This window comes from Atractosteus spatula, chromosome 6 (assembly GCF_055471065.1).
Source record: "Atractosteus spatula isolate fAtrSpa1 chromosome 6, fAtrSpa1.hap1, whole genome shotgun sequence".
NCBI lineage: Eukaryota > Metazoa > Chordata > Actinopteri > Semionotiformes > Lepisosteidae > Atractosteus > Atractosteus spatula.
The window spans coordinates 62,640,781-62,656,325 of record NC_142711.1 but is presented as its reverse complement, the minus strand read 5'-3'; the positions used below and the strand labels follow the sequence as shown (position 1 = coordinate 62,656,325).

At 42.4% G+C, this 15,545-nt stretch overlaps 1 protein-coding gene across 1 annotated transcript in view; it reads left to right on the top strand.

Moving 5' to 3' along the window:
• Window positions 1-15,545, top strand: part of LOC148833171 (contactin-associated protein-like 2) — a 43,913-nt gene that overhangs the window by 26,311 nt on the left and 2,057 nt on the right. The window contains exons 10-11 of the mRNA XM_088918172.1: window positions 8,017-8,235; window positions 12,681-12,917. Of these exons, the coding sequence (XP_088774298.1) occupies window positions 8,017-8,235; window positions 12,681-12,917 (456 nt within the window). The remainder of the gene's footprint in view (window positions 1-8,016; window positions 8,236-12,680; window positions 12,918-15,545) is intronic.

Here is a 15,545-nt window from a genome sequence, read left to right as displayed (position 1 = left end):
AAAAGTTAAATCTTAGTTTTGTTGTTTTTGCTCATTGCAAAGCAGAATGAAGCTGAATGACCTTTTGCTGAAGCTTATTTTGTTTGACCATGATGTGTGGGCAGAACAGTCTGCTTGTATTGTGATTCCTTTGTGAAGCACTTTGATTTGCCTTTTTGAATGTGCATGAACCTGAGCTACTGTTGCAAACATTTTGGTGCATGTTTCCAGACAGGGTAAAAAAAATTGTTTTAGGTACATAACTTTATTATCTGCCTATTATTTTCCCTGCCTCTTTGTGCCGTTTTATGACCTCTGACCACACAGATCATGGCGAGCCAGCGGGGATGTGCGCAGACAAGGTACCCAGCATGCCAGAGTTGCAAGACCTATCAGAAAATAACACTGAAAATACTGTTACCTACATCATAGTTTACTTGTTCGTCTGCTCCTACTGCTTTCCTTTGTGCTGTCTGTCCACATTTCGATACACAGCCTTGAACAATGTGCAGATATGCTACTGGCTCGTGCCAGTGACATCTCTTGGAAAACATCATTTGAAGCCAAGGTTGTTCTGCTTTTCTTATGCCCCCTGATGTTCCGTTGCCCCCGATGTGAAATGAGGTCAGAGGTCACAATCCCACCATTGTAACCAGAGTTTCAAACCACGGACAAAGTACGCAAAGTGGGATATTCATTAATGGGGATTACAGACCTTAAAAGAGAAGGTTTCTGTTGTGTGTCTTTCCCTGTGTGAGATCGTAGTGAGGTTTTAATGATACAGCAGCGGCAGTTTCTATAAGGCAGCGTGCAGGATGAACCATGACTGCACATCAGACCTGCCCAGGCTTACCTGCGAAACGTTTCAGGAGCAGGGCTTGGAGGGCTGTGCATTGCTCATGTGTTTATCAGTCATGCTGCCTCCTTCCCTGTCCACCTGGCAGATTAGCTTCAGGTGGTGGTGTGGCCAGAATGGTTAATTAATAAGTAAGCTCCTTCTGCTTTTGCCTATGGTCTCCTTTTTAGCATTCCTTATAGTCTAAAACAAGCGAATCAAAGAAGGCAGACTATAGCTTTTCCTAAATCGTGCCATGGACAAACTTCCTCACAATGACTGCAGGAACAGCCACCCACTATACTGTTCATTACCAGAGGATCTGAGATAACAAATTTCTTATGAAGATGTTTAACACAAAGTACAGTACAGGCTTACACGTGCTTCATCCCCCTGCTGTGTGGATAGGAGTAATCACCACGCACAGTTAAGGCTAAGCAGACAGTCAGGATTTGTTTACATCATCTGCACTAGAGATCACTCCTGTGGATGTCTCTCCTTTCACTGGATTACATTACAAAACCCGTGGAGTGGTGAGAAAAGCACTATTTTAAGTGTATTCCTCTCATCTCCTTGCGTTTTATTTCATCAATCCAGATAATATATATATTTGGGAAAAAAAACTAATTTTAATATCAGACTTCACGGAGCTTGATTTGTTTTTGTAATGCTCTCCATACTCAGTGCTACTGCAATGCTTAGGGAGACAAATGCTGTGTGCTTTGCTCTCTTATGAGTACAAAAAGGGAACCTGCAGCTAATTCATCTCTTTGTTTTATGATGCAGAAAAACAAATACCCTGTACAATTTCCCATCTCTCCCTTTTTTATGAATAACTGATCTCTAATGTAATCATGCTCTGATTTATGGAAGGCTATTGTTCCCACATTTAGCATAACTGATGCTATTCCCAGCTGCCCTGCACACGATTGTTTATGATCTGACTGAAGATGTGTTTTATTTAGTGGTGTGGAAAGCCTGTCAGGGATGAATGATTTATACTAGATCCGGTTCTCTGGAGAACTGGACCAGAGCTGATTGCTGTGTGGTGTTTACCAGTTCTGTATTCTTTTACTGCATGTTCACCTTATGGCTTCTGTGAGACTGAACAGGGTATTTCCGTAAATTAATCTTTAGTGATTTCAATAGCGACTTCAGCAGGACTGAACTGGGTTCAGACATGATTAGAGGTTTTACACTGGACTGGAAACAACTGTGTTTTATCACAGATCCCAGAAAGCTTTTAATTGTCAAATTCCTACTAAAACCTCCTCAGTCCCAGGCACCTCTGTCCTCTATGTCTGCATATTTGGTTCATTTTCTTTTGTTTTTTTTTTCCTGGTTTATTTAATGCTTGTTAGTCTGTTTTATTTTTTTAAGCAAGGGGTGAACGTAACAGATGATGCTGTGCTGTTACGAGCAAAGGCAAGGACAAGACATAATTTCCTTTTCTACAGTTCTCCTGCACTAGTCAGTTCTTACCTGAACGCTCCAGAGTGATTCACTTCCTGCAGGGTCTCAACAGGTCCCACAGCTGAAAGATTGGATCCAAGGTCCACCACCTCCAGGCTGTGGACAGATGACACATAGGAGTGCAGTCTGAGACGGGGAAGAGTGCAGTGGTGGCTGTCGCCTTCCTACACATCAGCCAGTTTTGTCCGGTGCCTTCTTGGTTGGGCACTGCACTACAGGCTACAGGATTGCCTGGACTCCAGCTGAAACGCACGTTCTGCTGTTGCCTTTCTAGAAGAGCAGCGCTCAGAGAAGGTGTGGGCCTTGATGGTGCGGACGGTAGACAGATGCCCGAGTCTGAGGAGATGCAGGTTACATAGACGGTGGCTTCTTCTGAGAGAGCTCACTTCCTTCCTGGCAACGGCTGAAAACACCGCCGAGCAGCTGTTGACGTTGACACTGACATTACTGTAGCTATGAGACAGATGTGTTCCTCAATGCTCTCTTCGAGAAGAAACACAGGTGCACATTTGGCTGCTGTGATACTGGCTCCTGCACATTATGCAGTGTTTCTAATTTTTCTCTGTGATCCATCAAGCCATTGATTCAGTGTTTGTTAGTAGAAATATGGCAATGAAACTGCTACGTTACCGACAGTGTAAAAGTGCATTCTTATTGCACCCCTGTGCTCTCCCATATGAGCTGAAAAACAGGTGTAGGAGGATCAGATCAGTGTGTCGATTGAAGGGAAGTGCTTCCTTCACTTTGCAGGGTAAATGCGCCTTTATCTACGTGTCCTTTCTCTGCTCACATGCAGAGCTGTGAAGCTTCATGTGTGATTCTCCATCACAGGGACTGTTGTTCGACCACCAGACCATTCAACTTATATTTGTCAGTGACAAAGCCTGTAAAACATCTCTTGAGCTACCCTATGTCATCTGAATATTTCACAATTATTATTTTTTTTAATTTCAACATATTTTGGCGTTCCTTCATTTTCTCTCAAAGCGCTCACGTTACCACCAGATAAGAGTAAATAATGTCCGGCTATGTCTCTGTGATGGTTTGGTTTTGTCAAGGTCTTTATGTCCAGTCAGTCTGTCTCCATGTTATAAAACATTTACCGCCTTTTGAATCACAAAACCCCCGTTTTTAATCATGTAGAAATGTTGATCAAGTTGATCTTTCTGAGATTATTTCACCTGAAGAAGCCTCAAAAGCCTAAATGTTCTGTTTTTAGTTTAGTTCCACCAAACCCCCGAAATTGATATAATCATGCAGCACAATGACGCAACCTTTATCAATTTAAAAACTAAGAAGTTGCAAAAGCACAGTTTTCCATGTAGTGGATTCAGTTTATCTTGCCTTAATCCATGCATTTGGTTGGCGTATGTTTTTGTATTTTCCATCGACAATAATAAGGTGTTATTTTCCAATTGTATATTGGGAACTGCTTTTCCCTCTCAGGACCGCTCCAGTGTTTATTTCCTGGCAGTAAGAACCAGGAGAAAGTCTGTTATCGGTGGGGCTAATGGTCGACGAAGTGGCAGGAGACTGTTAATGAAAACTGCACCACAGCTCCCCTCTGCTTTCTCATCTGCTCCGAGCAGGAGGCGCGGTGATTGGCAGGACGATGTTGCCTCTTCCCTCCTCAGTATAGTTTCATAAACAAGAAAAGTGAGGGCTATCCCCACCTCTCTCTGTGTTCCACTCTCTCTCTGTCTGTCCCCACCTGGTCCTAACTTTCGGCTACAGCACAGCGTCTGTGATGTGGAAGGGTGGTGCAGTACTTTAATGGCATTGTGCTGGAATTTCAGGGTGTTGCTTGTCATCGGTTCACATCAGGCAGCTTTAGGTGTCTGCACACCGGTGGCACGCCAGCATCAGGAGGAGGAATTGTGACTGACAGCTGGATAAATGAAAAGGCAGGGGCCTTGTACAGAATGCAGAACGGATTCAGAGCCCTGCCTTAACAGGTTTTCATGTTTTCCTCTGGGGTGTTTGTCTGAAGAGGAGGGTAAACACAGCCTTGGGAAATTCTTGTTTTCGCCCAGCAGGACGCGGCTTTGACAAGATGTTATTTTTCAATGAGTCACTTTTCATGAGTCTCTTCTGGCTGCATATTAACTCCTCGACATTGTTTTTTTTGTGTGTGTTTCAAAGCATTCAGCCGCCAGGCACTGAGGATGTGGCTTTCCGTGGTGCTGGTCATCTGATTAAACAGATCAAGTGTAAAAAAGTCAACCCAGGCCCAGTTTCTGAGACAGCATGCTGGCGGTACCAAGACACAGCAATCTAAATTTCCTTTAGCTTTTCTGTACATTTAATGCGTTTAATACAAAGAGCAGAAGAGAAACATCCGGCAGATTTAAGAAACAATTTTGGTCATTTTATAACAGATATGTAATTGCGTAATGCTTTCACAATTGAATTTCGTAAATTACAGTTTGTGTGGGGCTCCGTTTAGGGTTAAAAAACAACACGATGATACATCTCCCATCTGTATTGGTTAATGCTTGTGAGATGAATATAAGTGCTTCACAAAGCCGCCTTGATAATGCTAGGCAATGATAGCACAAATAAATCCATAAAAACTTCACTCCTAAGACTTCACTGTTCAGTCACGGAGTTCTGTTACAGGCCGTTGGCCATTACATTCAGATCCCCCTACACCTGGGGACTGGATGGGGTCACCTGCTTGTGCAGTTTAAGATGAAATCATAGACTCTTTTTCCACCCACTATCACCTTCTGCAAGGCATTCAAGCAGCATCGTTCTGCAGTATTCAATATTTTTCAATTGCACCAGCAGAAACAAACAACAAAGCTGCACTGACATGTGCATAGAAAAACTGATTTATGGGCTGGAGTCGGCCTAGTCCCACAGCTGAAATACTCAGTGGATGAGAGAAGTATTAGTGATAGGCTGCGCATTTACTTAAAGATTGTTTAGGAAGAGAATGGATACATGAATTGTTGTTTCCGCGATCCCATTGGGAGAGTGCAACATCTGGAATGACTAGAATACAGTGGAGCTCTGACTGCTTTGAAATCAGACATTTGCCTGAGAATAGGAAGATTACATCACTTTGTCCCTCTGTACAATGCAGGGAAAAAAGCTTCAATTTTCAATGTTTTAAGGATAGACTGGAGTAGTGCTGAGTGGGCCAATTCACCTAAATGAGTCTTCACCGTAAGATCGATTCTGACCTTTTTGAAATACTGTACTGCACTGAAGTCCATGTAACAGATGTATAATTATGTTACATAACCCTTATTATTAACATGTGGAAAGGTCACTTACTGTAGAGCCGTCTCATATAACAAGGCTGTTGAATCTGTAACTGAACTGACAGCAGCTAATCTTTTAGGAGGAGGGGGGTTAAACAGTAACAGTGCTGTAGTAAGTACAATGATACAGCAGTTACAGCTTTAATAGCAGGAAACGTTCAAACGCAATTTGTTAATCAGCACAGCTCAATAATGCTTCAAACTTAGGTTTTTAAGGCTGTAAGTAAGTTGTTGCTGCAGAACAAGCTGCACAGAGAAGACATGCTTGATCATCGCAGGTCAATTACAGTACTGTACGTCACACCCTTCCCGAACAATTACGTAATTACGTAGGAATACAGAGAATGTTTGTCATTTCTCCTGTTCAGGGTTGAGTGGGGTTTCCATCACAGTCCATCTCGGATGGAAATTTATGATAAGTTAACTCAATATGATTGGACTTAGCCACTGAATATTTATTATATCAGGCTTGTATAGGCATTCAAGGTGGGGATGAGTATGCTTACAAACAGGTTCACTTAAAAATCTGCAATCACCTATACTCCTTTACTGTAGCTGTTTATATACATAATTACCAAATTTGCAGAGCAGATAATCCAGGTAGTTTTACAAATGATTTACAAGTGTTAGGTATAACTGGATTGCTCTGTTCAATACCACAGATTAAATTGATAGTTCTGTATCATGATTTGTAGAATTAACTAGAAATAAACACAGGGGAGGACATAATGTGCTTATCCGTAGTTCAGATAACAGGGGTATATTGACAGTGTTAGTTAATTGGAATAGCAAATAGCAATTAGATACTAGATTAGAAATAATAACATATTATTTTAACAATATAGCTTGTGTTCCTCAAGGATGCTAATTAAAATAAGGTAATATATTTTGTAGCAGCTACGGAGTAACTGAAATATTTCCACCGGTTTTACACTTAGACATATCGAATTGAAGAACCTTATCTATTAATGTGATACTGGGAGTATTGGTTCTTGAAAGTGATAGAGCACAGCGACTTGTATAAAGAATTTAGAATCACAGCAGGATTCAGGGAATTTTGTGAACTGGCTACGTACACAAATTGTGCCTCGTCACAAATTGCTTGGACATGTAGAGAACAGTCTAAGATCTTCATATGTCATGAGGGGCATCATACATGTAGCAAATGCTATTGGATCCATTGTTGATTCCACTTGTTGCATTTTTAATGCCTCCCAGCGTATTCTGTACTCACTCGGACTAGTGAAGTTTTACATGTCATAAATCAATATATAATATAATTATAATAGAAATTCTACCATGGATGTCTACAGTATAAAACTGGCTTTTCCTGTGTTGTTACCTTGCCTGATTAAATGTGATGATGATGTAAGAAAGGCTCCTCTAATCATCATCGCCTCTCCTGTCAGGCTCCAAGGAGCTCACAGCATGTCAAGTGGCACATGTTGCTGGTGGGCGTGTCAGAGAGGTGTATTCATGTGCCCCTTTCTCTCCCGAATACGGTAAAAAACAGAGGCTCTTAGAAGGCCAGTTCCACTGGGCCAGTACAATATAAGAAAATAGTCACTGCTTCCCACATTTTTAATGGACACTAGAGCACATGGAAGTCGCAATGGCATGGATTATGTTGTGGTGATGTATATTTTATTGCCCCTTTTACTTCATGATAAATCCTGTATTAATTATTAAGTTGCTATCCAAATGTATCTTTCAGACCCAGATCACAGGGCTGGATATGTAAATAAATACAATGAATGACTGTTATTTGTGCAGTCTGCCCTGACTTCCTCTCCCTCTGTGATCATGAGTGTTTTGTGTCTACAAAGGACCGAAATTAAAAGAGACACTGGGAGGCACAGAATTCAAATCACCCTTTCAGTTTTAATTCATGCCAGTCCGACGTGTCTAAGTCAAACATATTTAATTAAATGTCTGTTTTGCATTATCATGGTGAATGATTATTTTGGGGGAGATAATATTCCTAATGGAAGCAATTCAGAAACAAAACTAGAATGGCACCCTGCTCATGAATGCTAAGTGTTGAAAGACGAGTACCAGAAAAACGAGAAAAGTCCTTTTCCTTTTTTCGTGTGCCCAACTTCATGTGGGTCATGTTTCTCCAGACCTCACATATTTTATCATTCAAAACTGAAATCTTTAACGTGCAGAGGTACAAACACAATTATTTAAATGACCCGCTCTTCTCCCGTCTCGTTATTAATTGATGCGTTAATTGAAAACAATTTTCAAACACACACTGACATTTCTGCTGAAATTGTTACTTCAACGGGTGGATATTTTAGTATAAAGTGTTTTCTAAATTCAGAGTGCATGACTGCGCTTTACAGAAAATGGCGTTGTTGTTGTTGTTGTTGCTGCTGTTGCTGTTGTTGTTGTTGTCGTCAAATCAAGTCTGAGTTTGCTTCTCCCCCCCCCCCCTCCTGTTTTTTTTTCCTCCAGCCCCTACGGTGGTGTCTTTCTCCTTTGACGTGGGGAATGGGCCAGTGGGGCTCACGGTCAGGTCGCCCGCGCCGCTCAACGATGACCAGTGGCACCGGGTCAGCGCCGAGCGCAACGTCAAGCAGGCTGTCTTGCAGCTGGACCAGCTTTACAAGGAGGTCCGACAGGCGCCGCCGCAGGGACACACCAGGCTGGAGCTGTACAGCCAGCTTTACGTCGGTACGCACGTCTCAGCCCTCGCTCCCGCTGGACGGCGTGGAGACGGGAGGCGCGTTTGCACGCAGCCGGAACCCTCTCTCCGCTGCGTTCCTGGGGGAGCCGTCACATGTGGCGGCCACGCTGTCACGCAGTGCTGGGAGCTGCTTGTTCTTTCAATTTTCTGATAAATCTGTGAGCATTAGCTCTTCGCTATTCGGGGGGGGCTGTTGGTCCCATGTAAAAGAATTCAATGAAAGGTGGACCCTCGGCGATGAAGAAAGACACGTTTACTGTAATGAAGTAGCAGGGTGTCTGCGAGGTGCTGCAGTTTGTTGTAACAGAAAGAATAAGGTTCTGGATCCCGAGAAGAAGTTAAACAGATGAGTTTACTGCATGCAAGGAACAATAAAGCCAAAGTCTTGTTCAAAGTGCCGGTACAAACTTCCAGTTTATATAGGGTTTTCCTACTGCTTCTGACGTCACTTGTTATTATGGTAAAGGGGGGAGGTCACGTGTTTGGCCAGTTTACAGCTTTTTGGCCAAGTGGTCAGGGATTAAGTCCCCAGGGGGTTCCCTAGCTCTCCTAGCTCACATCTGGAATCCTTATCAGTTCTCCCTTTCCTGCCATAAACTCCTGTTGCTTAGAAGTCTAATCTTCAAGCAGAAAGGACTTAATTTAACCCCCATCTTTACCTTTTGTATTTTACTTCAAGTTGTATCGGATGTGGTTGGGAAGAAGCCAGGCTGGGCTAGAAGCACTGTTTCACATCTCCCCGGGTTTATGTGTCGCCATGCGGACGAGTCATTAAGAGCTGCTTTGAGACGAGATCGTCCTCCATCACAACTTAAACCAAATACTTCCTCTTCTTCTTTGCACGGTCTTCAAAATATCACTCACATCTAATGTGTTCCTGTGTCCAGATGTAGACACAGAGTTAAAAACCCCAGATCTCTGTCCTTTACACTAGCTAACAAAATCACCTCCTGCAAATCGGTCATTTCCCATATAGAATACCAACACCAAACCAAATACTTCCTCTTCTTCTTTGCACGGTCTTCAAAATATCACTCACATCTAATGTGTTCCTGTGTCCAGATGTAGACACAGAGTTAAAAACCCCAGATCTCTGTCCTTTACACTAGCTTACAAAATCACCTCCTGCAAATCGGTCATTTCCCATATAGAATACCAACACCAAACCAATTCAAAAGACAGTTGTTTCACTGTTTGAGTATAAAACAGTAACCAAAGCTTCTTGGTGTTTTGACCAGAAAGCTTTTAGAGAAAAACATCTTCTGTCTTTTGAAACCCTTAAGTAATGATTATACCGATCACAAGACGTACCACTTCGATCTAACTGCCTGTGTACTAGTATTCCTAAGTGAATGTTTTAGCTGCATACACATTCTATACCATACTTTAATGACAATACCCACTGCTTCACTCTCTGTGTGCACCGTCTGCTCAGATTTCCTGAGCAATTCTTCCTACCTAGATTCACTTTGGTTTTTCACAAATGCTTTCTGCTCAAAACGGAAAAGGCAACGTTAAGTCGGAAATGTCAATTTATTTAAAAGATTTGTCTCTGGCGGTAAATCATGGCACGTGATTTTTTATTATCTTCTTGCCTTATATCAAAATTGGTGACTTGAATGTGTCATTTACCATCATTTTGCTGTGTGTCTGTCTTTAATCATTTATATATATATATTCCATTGAGTCCTTGAAAAACTTTCTTTGAATTATTACTTCGCTCAACTTGTTTTTTTTTTCTGTTTTCATGATTTCTCATTTTCTTCTCTTTTTGTTCCGTTACGTCTGTTGTAACTGGGCTGCCACACAGGGAAACGGACTCCATGGTCCTGTCAGGCTAGTAGGTACCTTTTCTGCGTCACACATACAGTACGTCCTGTGTGTCCCCTCCTCCCTGCATCAGGAGTAATTCCAGTCATGGTCGTGTGAAGGAATATCATTGCTGACCCGCGGAGCTTGGCAAGAGGTTCGCAGCAATGGCAGTCTCTTCAGTCCTTTTGGGTGTTTGGACAGGTGTTGTGACCAGTAAATCCTAAACAAACTAAGTTCTGAACAAACTCCAGCTAGCGTTGCTATAAGAACGTCTGTCTTCATTATTTTTGTGCATTTTCCTTCTATCCTGAACAATGCCATTGATTGACACACAGTGGGTCGTGGTAATTGCAAAGTGCATTCCATTTTTGTGTTTGAAATGACATGATTGGAATGTTTCTTAATGGAAGCAATGACAGCCTTTGATGACACTTAGAAATTTCTTATTCTTCTAATTCAGTAAAAGCAGTCGCAGTGCGCCATACAGGTCCATGAATATTTAAATGATCTGAAAGAGAGCTATCTATTAATGGACTGGATGTTGGGAAAGTACAGAAACCCCTTACTAGCATGTATTCCTATGAATGAATGCATATATATATAAGGTAATTTGAATAGAAAATATAGGGGTGACAAAGTAGGTTCTTTTGTCCCCAATTACTTTTTTTAAAAATGAAGGGATTTCCGTTGGCGTAGAGCATCACACTGGGTGCCAGTTTTTGATGCCCTGAAGGCTTCAGTGCAGTTTGAATACTGCAGGTGTTGCAGTCTTGTGTTGACTGACGTTGAAGCAGGACTTGGAGCTGAAGATGTTCCATGTTCCTCCATTCCTCTCGGGTGACGATCAGCACCTGAACACGTTGTGTCCTGAGCAGGCCTTGGGTGGTTGCGAAGGCTGGACTCCATACTGACCCATACTGACCCACTGATGGAGCCCTACAGTGCTGGATGACACGCTGCCCATATAATGTCTCTGTCTGTCCTGTTGGATTTGGGGATGTGATTGAATGCTAGAGGCATTATTAGTCTATGGGTGTGTCCATGTCTCAGGCACTGTCTCTCTCTTTAAGGTTTAGAAACAGTGTCTGGACGCCTTTTCCAGCCAGGTTGGAGACATGATGCCTTATATTCAATACATTGTCCCATTGGGTGGCGGCTGCTCTTTGACATGAACTGAATAGGAGGTTATTTCTGTGGTGACCAAGTCCCATGGTCTGATTGGCTGCCCTACGCTGGGTTCTTCAATGAAAGTGGATGTGCAGGACTCACGCCAGTGTGATATCCCTTTGAGAGAAGGAAGGGGGACAGGGCACCATGGTCTTCTTGGGCCTATTACTGGCTATGGCAGAAGTGCAGAGATCTCTGCCCTGGGGACAGAGAGCGGTAATATCCATGGCCTCTCTTCTCTTTCAGCAACCTGGGTTACAGGAATAATGTTTTCTCTAATTCAAAATTAGAATTCATTCAAGGCTGCAAGAGATAATTGATAAGACTGGAGCAGGCCACATGTCTAATTTTTTCTTAATCCTCAAAGGTGAGAAATCTGCAGTTGTATTTGTCAGTTATCAGTTGTTCAGTGATTATCGTGTTTTAATTAATCCAAGTGTGCTCAACTAGTGAGTGAAATAGCAAGTAATTTTCTGAGCTATAAATCCAGCTAATTTTTGCTTATGGTTGTTTCCCTCCATATTTGGGTAGGTTGTTTTCATGCAAATAGAAGATTTACATCAGATACAATTTAATGCATGCCCAGCGAAACACGATCCTTCTTGCAGGATGTCAAGCCGGAATGAGCGACTCTTAGAGAACATGTTTTGTTTTCTTATAGAAACCAGTTTGCATGCAGGTCAAACAAATTGCTGCAATGCAAGGCTAAAATCCAGTCACGTTCAAAAAACAGAAAATGTGCTTGTTTTGAATTCTTTGACAGCTGTACTTGCTGTTCTTCCTTTGTTGTTATCTGCTCTCTGCACCTTGTTTTGTGCTTTATTCACGATGTGGGATGCTCGATTTCAAGGTGAAGCAAAGGCCCAGATCCCTGTACTGAGAATGTTGTTACAAAGGGGAGTTTCAGAGCCTGATCACAAGCTCAGGCAGCCTGCAGTCAGTTATGTACTCTAAGTAGTCTGACGGAGCCCAGACAATTGCATTTTGGAAACTTGGGGTCAATGTTCATTGGTTTGTTTTTTACCATATGCAAAACACAAGGAAGAGATTCCATGAAGGATAATTTCTGTGGGAAGTCAGTCAGGATTTCTCTGTGTGTTATTTAAACTTAAAAAAAAACAGTGCTCGAAATGCAAACCTTAAAAGCGAAAAGGAGCACTTCTATAAAAATCCCAGAGGGGCTCCTGTATTGAACTATAAAAAAATAAATAAATCCAGACTTCGAGGATGTTCTTCATTATCACCTGTATAGTATAATTAGACCTATTTTTCAGACTAACAAGTTAAAGTATTTGGATGTGTTCTGCATTTTAAGATTAAAAAACATAATCAAAATCACCCAGTGCTCAGTCTGATGTATTTTTAGAAGATGCACTCACTGGAATTTCAGAATTTCATGCTGTTTTTGTTGTCAAAAGCCTCAAGGCTTCGGCTCTCTTGCTCTCTGGTACAGGTGCCGCAGGAGGACAGAAGGGTTTCCTGGGATGTATCCGTTCTTTGAAAATGAATGGCGTGACCCTTGACCTGGAGGAGAGGGCAAAGGTCACCCCAGGCGTCAAGCCTGGCTGCTCGGGACACTGCACCAGCTATGGGATGTACTGTCGGAACGGAGGGAAGTGTGTGGAGAAATATAACGGCTACTCCTGTGACTGCTCCTCGACAGCACATGACGGACCCTTCTGTACCAAAGGTAAATCCGCAGCCTGTGGGAACGAGCTGTCCTTGACAGAGACCACGTCATATTGGGAGTGGAGTTAAAAAAGGGCAACAGCAGTTGCATGGCATAAGGCCATGTGTTTTGTAACACGTTCATTAGTCCTTTGTTCTCTGCAAAACTAGCACTCTTTGTTTCTTTCTGTTTTCTGTGAATTCGCGATACAACACACGTTAAAGAAGGATAGTGGTGAAGTAGATGTCTAAGTTGGCTCTTAGTCAAGGTCAGCAGCTCAAAGCACTGTAGGTGCAGATCTGTGAAAATGAGGAGAGATGTGCCAAGGGACATGGGAATAAAATGAGGCTTTATTTACTCACTCCCAGTTAAACAAACTACCTTTTTAGTGTCTTTCTTGTGTGCTTCAAGACGCAGCTTGCTCTTGTTTCAAGACAAAGTCTTCAGTGATAACACTGATCATTTGATTGTTTGATTAGTGAGAAACAATCCTCTTCTGATTCCAGTGTTCCCCTGTGATTCCTGACGATACTATAGTACTTAAACTGGGCTTTGTCTCTCAGCTCAAAAGCTTGTGTTCTGTTCTGTCCCAACAAAACAAGAGAGCGAAAGCTCTGCAGGTCTACAGGCAATCAGCTGTGGTATTCCTTCACGTGATGTTGGCTCTTTTCATGTTTTCTGCCACAGTAAGCCTGAGGTGATGTGTACAGTATGTGCAGGAGAATGATGGGTGACAATGACATGTGTAGATCATGAGTGGTTTTCCTCAATTTGAATATGGTAATGGCTTTGCTAACATCAAAGGGCCTCTTAAGTTCTTCTTGCTCATGTCTGAGACTGAGATCAAGTACTCCCAGCCCCTGGTGGAGCTGCACACACTCCTCCTCTTAATCCCCAGAGAGAGAGCAGCTTTTGTTACCTGCCTGCTGCTGCAGTGTATGGTTTGTGTACATGTTTGAGAAATGCATAATATCCCACGTTAGCGCTGATTTACATTTTTTACATATTTTACACATTGATTCTGGGGCAGTTCAGTCAATAATTTATTTTCCTTCTTTTTTGCCTGCAGGTTAAAGTAATTGCATTCCACAGTTTGGAAAGAAGTAGTTGCTAAATAATAAATTGTTCGAGCACTTAGGAGCACTGGGCACATTGTGTTTTAATTGTGTGCACCTTCTCCCTGAATTGGCAGCTGCAAACAGCCCCGAGCAGGTTGGTGATAAAGTGGGGCAATGCTTCTGCGGCAGTGATGGAGACTCAGTGCATTGTAATGAGGCTGTGATAGCAGCACAAGCATCATGTCTCTCGCAGCTATCTCTCTCTCCAATCTTGACGCGCTCCCCTCCAAGATGTTTGTCATTTCTGTCAGGCGAGCACTGGAGGTTAAGCACTGTTCACAGCTTGAGCAAAACTGATACTTTCGACATGACCAGAAAGATGAAGGCAGCAGCCCATTGTGGGGTTTTGGAAGGCTGACCGGCGCGGAGCTGACATGCATTCTGATGGTTTTCTGTGTTTGGATCAGAGGAGCACGGCTTCTGAGAGACGTCCTGTTGCCTTTTTGTCTTTGTTTGGTCGTTAGTTTTTGAGAAATGGAGCAGATTATTTTTCCCGGGAAATTGCCAACGAGTGCTATTTATACTAAGGGTGTGGATTCGTCTCCTGCCTCCTTGTGGCTGTTTGTGAATTAGCCATCTTTCTTGTCCTGGATTACAATCTCAGGGAAGCAGAAATCCTCTTTAACTTTTTAACCTTTTTAAGGTATCCTAGAGACAGAGGTCTTTGTTCATTACCCAGTGCTATTTACACGTATTTAAAGTTATTTACACTTTTCATTGAAGTGTCTGACTCTATAAGCTTGTCACAGCTCAGTTCACGTGTGACCACTCAATGTATTTTGGCAAAACTTGAACCTGGTTCAGACAGAATAAATATGTCTCAAGGAAACAGAAAGATCTGTAACCCCTAATTAGAGCCCCACACTTACCTACCTTTGATACAAGTTGTCAGTAAGGACCCTCGGAGTAGCTTCACTATGAATATTTAATAGAATGACCAACAAGAAGCTACTGTACCTCAGAGTGTTTGCACAGAACCCTGAAACAAGCGCCAGGTGTTCAGTGTGTGTACTCCTCAGTAGTTAAATACTGTGTATACATGTACATACACATGAATAAATATATGCATGCCAACCATGAATGGTTTTGTGTGTAAAAGGCTATGTGATTCTTCCTTGGCTCTCACTTCTCCACCACATTCTGCATACACAATTTTCACACCTGCTTTCGAGTATCTCCTTCACATGAAACTCCCGAAGAGGAGTGCTCGCAGCCTCCAATACACCACAGCCACCACATTTTACGATGATCACAGTAAATGCTTTGAGTCTGTGGCATCTGAGCTTAATTACACACACAGCTGAAGTTGCGAATTTCTGTTTGCCTGCTTAATTAGATGGCGATACGGTCTCAAAAGACCCAGTGAGATCTTTATTATCCCTGTTGAGAAAAGAATGCAATGATAGGGTAATTTTGATGCTGATGAGTTAAAAACACAACTTTAACATGTAACCATGCACATGGGATACACTGATTTTGCGGTGCTGGTTTTCCCTCAGAGACTCCTGATTTCTGTTTTCTGGAACTAAAC